The 6,524-nt window shown below is 46.7% G+C and overlaps 1 protein-coding gene across 1 annotated transcript; it reads left to right on the forward strand.

Moving 5' to 3' along the window:
* The first annotated feature begins 498 nt into the window (after nucleotides 1-498).
* LOC139718530 (frizzled-5-like) lies at nucleotides 499-5,204 on the forward strand. Its single transcript, XM_071630002.1, has one exon. The coding sequence runs from the start codon at nucleotides 1,606-1,608 to the stop codon at nucleotides 3,280-3,282; it is 1,677 nt and encodes a 558-aa protein (XP_071486103.1). The 5' UTR covers nucleotides 499-1,605; the 3' UTR covers nucleotides 3,283-5,204.
* The last annotated feature ends 1,320 nt before the right edge of the window (nucleotides 5,205-6,524 follow it).

Consider the following 6,524-nt stretch of genomic DNA (forward strand, 5'->3'; position numbering starts at 1 on the left):
CAACAATGCAGATTACAAATATGATGACAGCATCTCAAACCCAACGGTTGCAATGACACATGATCTCATTCTAGTTCTTTCATGTTTCTACCGTGACTCCTGTTTAGGATTTTCTTGGAGCAAGCAATGATTGATAGACGAGCCAGTGACGGGAACGTCAAGCACAATAATGGTGGGTACACCAAGTAGCGAATGATAGTGGGAGTGGTGAGGCGGGAGATGATAAGGGCTGAATTGCGTAGACTACGTGGGGCGAGCCCCCACAACTTGCTCTCTAAGCCGAGGCACTGATCCGTGACGTCATATAACAATGTGCTAATTGGAGGGACTGTCTCGTTGCTTGATTGACGGGCTGCGCGCTGTCCCCTCGTCAATGGGGACATAATGAAGTGACGAGCTTGTCGCGAATCTAGGGGACGTCACTCAAAGGTGGATCCAATTCACTATACAAACCCTCCACAATTGACGACAGGCAAGCACAACTCGGGTTAGCCACCACAGCGAACGGATCGTATCTCCTTGCTCTCCAGTTATTCTCTCGCCCCGTCCGTAAACTTGAAGCACACGACACGAGGCGAGTGGTGTGTGGTAGTTGATTGGATGTGTGCGTATATTATGTGCGCGCACATAAATCGTTGGCAGCCCGATATTATTAATACCGCAGCAGTGGTACCCTAAACGTCATCATATATCAACCGCCTTTCACCGTCGATCGTACACTGAACTTGCCCCGTCGTCTCGTACACATGGCTTTAGGAGATTGGACGCTGTGATTGCATTAGCGGACGACAACAGGCTTACCCCCTCCCCGTCCCTTCCATCTCCCCATCACTGTCTGACATCGAGGGAAGTGGGAAATCGCAGTGAAAGTACGTCGTGGGCCACCAAATGGTTTCTAGCACCGCTCTTGAAAGCTGACAACGCGGCAAAGTGAAAATCTGCGATCGAGATAAGAGGACCTTTGAGTGGCTGCAGACGGTATTCGACGTTGGGCGTCAGCCGGCTTGCTCGTTAGAAATCGAAGGCATTCGCATCATCTCGCAGAGTTGATATTATTTTGCTCCGAAAAGACAGTGAGGAAAATCCAGCATTCAGTTTGCCGGTGACCCCTCTTTTTTTTTTCTTCTGTTTCACCCTCCTCTTTTTGGAACTTGCATGATTCTTACTGTATGGATTTCTTGTATACATAGTGAGTGCCCCTCATCTCGACCCCGGCAGGAGAAAACAAGTTTTGAATAGTATGTGTGTTAGAGCGGAATCGTGTTTGTCTAGCAAAGAGGACCAATTGTTGCCGGGCTGGTAAAAGTTCAGCGAGCGCAGACCGACCCGGGCCCGCACGGAGTTGAGTGGGGGTTGCAGTGGACCTAAAGTAAACGGAGATACGGTAGCGGAGTACAAGTCCTGTTTGATCAACAGCGAGCGACTGTTTAACCAGGGCTTCGCGCGGGGCTGTTGCAACACAAAAGGCCTGGACTACGCGGTAATCTCTCAGTTTTTTCTGCGTGCTGCTCTGATACCAGACGACAAAGTATAGCAGATTGAACTGGGACTTGAACGACACGACTGAATTCTCTGGTTTCACGACAGTCAGAAACAGTTTCCACCATGGTTGCCTACAGAGCCGTCATCACCCGATCATCCTGCTTTCACTGGAACTTATCAGTGTTAGTAACTTTCTTGTCATTGTGCCACTTACAAATTGTGAATTGTCTGCGCGACGTGAAGTGTGAACCAATTACAGTACCCATGTGTAGAGATGTTGGTTATAATATGACGTACATGCCGAACCAGTTTAATCATCACACGCAGGACGAAGCCGGGCTAGAAGTGCATCAGTTTTGGCCCCTTGTGGAGATCAAGTGTTCTGCCGATCTTAAGTTCTTACTCTGCAGTATGTACACGCCGATTTGCCTTGTCGAATACTCCAAGCCCCTTATGCCGTGTCGATCGGTGTGCGAGAGGGCCAAAGCAGGCTGCGGTCCGGTGATGCGACAATACGGATTCACCTGGCCGGAACGCATGCAGTGCGAAAACCTGCCCGAGTTTGGTGATCCGGAAAACCTGTGCATGGACTCGAATCACACGAACGAGGGAACGAACAAGCCAACCATTCCAGCGATGACCCGCCCTGGAAACCTCTACACTCGACGACCGACGCAGGAGCCGTGTGAGTGTGGCTGCAACGACCGTCTCATCTCCGTCCCCGAGGCCCACCCGTATCATGGCAGGGTCTCGACAGGTGGTGTGCCAAACTGCGCTGCCCCATGTAAGAGTGCCTTCTTCACCGAAGACGAGCATACCTTCGCGACTTTTTGGATCGGACTGTGGTCCATCCTTTGCTTTGTGTCGACTCTCATGACTGTAGCGACGTTCCTCATCGATATGGGAAGGTTCAAATATCCTGAGAGACCCATCATCTTCATGAGTGGATGCTACCTCCTGGTCTCGCTCGGTTTCATCATCCGACTCATTGTGGGGCACGAGCAGCTAGCGTGTAATGGTGACTACATCCGGATGGGCTCGACTGGCCCAGCCATGTGTACCATCGTGTTCCTCCTCATCTACTTCTTCAGCATGGCGAGCTCGATCTGGTGGGTGGTGCTCTCCTTTACCTGGTTCCTGTCGGCTGGGATGAAGTGGGGAAGCGAGGCGATCGCCAGCTACTCGCAGTACTTCCATCTCGCTGCCTGGCTCCTCCCCAGCATCCAGTCCATCACCGTGCTCGCCCTCAGTTCCGTCGACGGCGACCCCATCGCCGGCATCTGCTACGTTGGCAACCACGACGTCACCAAACTCAACGGCTTCGTGCTCGCCCCGCTCTTCATGTACCTCATCATCGGGTCGTCGTTCCTCCTTGCTGGCTTCGTCTCCCTCTTCCGGATCAGGAGCGTCATCAAACAGGGAGGTCGCAAGACGGACAAACTGGAGAAACTCATGATCCGAATCGGCATCTTCACCGTCCTCTACACCGTGCCCGCCACCATCGTCGTCGCCATCCTCATCTACGAGCAGCACTCGCGATCGGCATGGGAGCGGAGCATCACGTGTCCCTGCGAGTCGGCGCAGGCGTCGAAGCCGGAATACGCCGTGTTCATGCTCAAATATTTCATGTGCCTTGTTGTCGGAATAACGTCGGGTGTTTGGATCTGGACTGGGAAGACCCTCACGTCGTGGCAGGGGTTCACGAATCGGTTACTAGGCAGAAAGGCTTGCCCGAAGCGAGAGCGAACATACACATGCAAGCCCGTCATTCTAAAGACCATTCCGAATTCGCACGTGTGATCGACGTCGACGTTGCCCGAATGACGTCACACAACACTCTTCTGTTGGGACTCCTTTGCAAACACTCACAGTATTTATTTCACGAACAAAAAACGTCACTTCGAATCGATATGTGTTTATGATAGAAGCACAGAACAGACTACAGTCGACAAATCACCCATTGATTTTCGTCATTTTATTTCGTCGTTATATTCATCTTTGTACAATCGTCATAACTAATATGAAGATGAAAGGACCAATCTTAGTTTGCTTTTTTTATTTCTCCTATGACGAATTATGCTTTCTGAAATGCTTGATTTCAGATTTGTACTTTCGTGTGTTTTTTTAAGTAGTTAAATTTGGACTTCTGTATTCTTGCCATTCAATCTGTTACATCTCCTGTGTTTTACATTCTCCTTTTACAAAATCAAACTTCACTTTGCTTCCTGTAGGGAGATGTTGTCTTCGGCTATTTGTCTACAATTTCACCATCATATCTTTTGTCCCAGAAGAATCTATAGTTACCCATGTTTCCTTCCATATCATGTGAAACAGATTTGTTATTGCTTTTCAGTGTTATGGTCGGGGTCATGTAACGCATGCAGTTACACAGAGTATTGCAATCAACAACCTTCCACTTCGTTTATGCGTGCTTTTCCTCGTACATGGCTTAACCGAGCGTTCTTCAAATGGAAGAAAAAGTTTTATTCCGTGGAAATTTTTACCACGCCTACTTTTGTTGTGTACCCCACGAAAAGATCAGCCTGTCATTAACTGCTTTGTGTATGTTTCATGAGTTCATGGTTATCATGTTAAATGATGTAGGCCTATGTGTACGATATCTCGGTATTGTTACTCTTTCACGCCACTTCAAAGAAAGCCCTTTTTTGCAGTTCCATGGCAGCATTGTTTTTATGTGTAGGGTTGTATTGACCATAACGTAACAAGCATGATTTGCTCACTTTGCTCATAATCGGGCAGATAAGATGTCCGTGACATGCATCGGATGATAGGCTGAACTAACCGAATCTACAGTGGAAAGTAGATTTTCTCACCACTTTTTCGTACCCAAAACCTTTTTGAAATTAGCCAGAGTACGCAACTGGGTTTATCATGTCGTATTGTTTGCAGAAATGAATCTATTTTCGTATCCTGTGATACTTTTCAGACGTATGAAGACATTGATTGACCCCTTATGTTCTGTGTGATGGGACGGGAGATTTCACCGTAACATGCCGTTGGTGGCCAAGCTTCAAATTTGAATTTAATCACAGGGGTACACAAGTGCTCGTCAGGAAACTGCACACAATACCCCGCCATTACAGCTTGTCTTACACCAATATTTGATCTCCACTCATTTTGGTAGCGTGGTTGTGCTAACAGAAAAACCTGGATCCTAAGTGCGCTCTCAGTCCCCCCCCCCCTCACTTTCCTCCACTTGTACCCTCTTCAAAAGAAAGAGAGGGATAGAAAGAGAACCACTAGAGCTAATGATCACCCCACATAACGCTCTCCCCCTTCTCCCTCTCTCACACCGCCTCTCTTTTTATCCCTTCTCTTCCGAAATCCAAACACTGCGTTGTGTAAACTCGCCCTACACCATCTGCAACCATGCACTCGAAAGCACATCGCAGATCAAATAAATGTTACATCACGAAGCAAACACGACTGGAGAAAGAGTGAATGGGACCAAGCGAGATATTAACTCCCTCACTATGCTCCTATGCCAGAAGCTGTTTGTGTGCATCACTTTTTCATTGTTGACATTCCGCCAAGTTAATCTCTCTACGCGTCTAAATGGGCTTGCATCCTCTAATAATTTTCCCTCCCCCCACTTTCTTGCTTTCTTTTCACTCCCTTTCACCGTCTCTCCGCAAGCGGTTAGGCGTGTATCGACAATTTTGTGAGTTTTCTCTTTATTGTAACGATCAACCTCAGACCGTCCTAAGCAAACGTCTACAGCAAATTCGAATGAACTCTTGCTACTTTTCATCGAAAAAGAAAAAAACCCAAAACGATGCACATACAAACTCTGATATTATGACGCACACTCGCACCCTTCTCTTTGGTCATTTTTCCCCCGGCCTTTGCTTTAGTCTCGTTTACCTTGTACGTTTTGGTGTCCTCTCGGAGAAGAAACACATGTTTCAAGGGTACGCAACTAATGTGTTTAGCTTGGAAAGTGCAAATACTCATGCGCCACAGGTAATCGGGAAGAATCTTCAAGGTCTTCCCTAATGTAATACCCGGTGCTCTTTGCGGTTGAATGTCCATGTAATATGTCTCTGTAGCACTGATCCTCAATTTTGCTTTTACTTAGGTAATATGATAGACAAGTACAACTCCTTTGCGCTCAAAAAGCAAGCACAATAGCTGGTGACCCGGATGTTTATAAGGAGGAAAAAAAAAACACCTCCTTCACACACCCACTCACGAACATCATGTGATCATACCTCCATATTTTATAGATTTATGCTTTTGGCCTGAAGATCTCTATTCAATGTTTGTAATTTGATGACTAACTGTCAACTTACGAAGCATAGAATCTGTCATATCTCTTGTTAAATGCAAAGCCCACGCAATGCTGTTTCATGTAATTTGTGGGATTGTTCGTTCACATTGCCAATTTGTCCAAGCATTTGTCTTTAATGTGTAAATTTCAAAAAAAAAAGACAATACCTTCCTTCGACTGTCTAGACCTCACTCTCTTTAGAGCACACTTTTTCTTTTATTTGCAAGTTCTTTGATGGTTCATTGTGAAAAAAAGAGTAGTAATGTTCATTGTGTGTGATTTTGCGTGTTACAATCGTGACTATTGGGGAGTATTTGTTGGGCAAGAACTGTCGTGTTTGCGCGGGACTTGCTGAAGACAAACATGCCGAAAACACCAGCTGAACTGGGCGCCGGTATCCATGGTTACCGCGACCGTGCTCTGTTTGAGTCCGACAGCGGGGATAATAATATATTGTTATATATCGCCTCGCCTATATTTTGACGTATTTTGCATGCATGTTAATAGTAGTTGATTGCCTCCTCTTTGATCATGTCTCACGATGAACCGTGGGATGCTCCCAAATTTTTGTTTTGACACACACACGTTCGCAACCTCCTGTCCTAAATCATTAAGTGAAAACCTTGTGAGTTTTTAATGTGTACTTTGCGTAGTCTTTCATCAAGCATGTCGTGTTGTCTCTTGTAACTTAACGATATTCGCACGATGAAAATCTTTGTGTTCCCACAATCGCTCTGATGCACCGCTCATT

Source organism: Diadema antillarum, unplaced genomic scaffold, assembly GCF_040938485.1.
Source record: "Diadema antillarum isolate AM-2024a unplaced genomic scaffold, OU_Dant_1.0 scf00000095, whole genome shotgun sequence".
Lineage (NCBI taxonomy): Eukaryota > Metazoa > Echinodermata > Echinoidea > Diadematoida > Diadematidae > Diadema > Diadema antillarum.

What these genes read in the sequence shown, in the direction of transcription:
- LOC139718530 (XM_071630002.1), top strand. Translation starts at nt 1,606, where the DNA reads ATGGTTGCCTACAGAGCCGTCATCACCCGATCATCCTGCTTTCACTGG.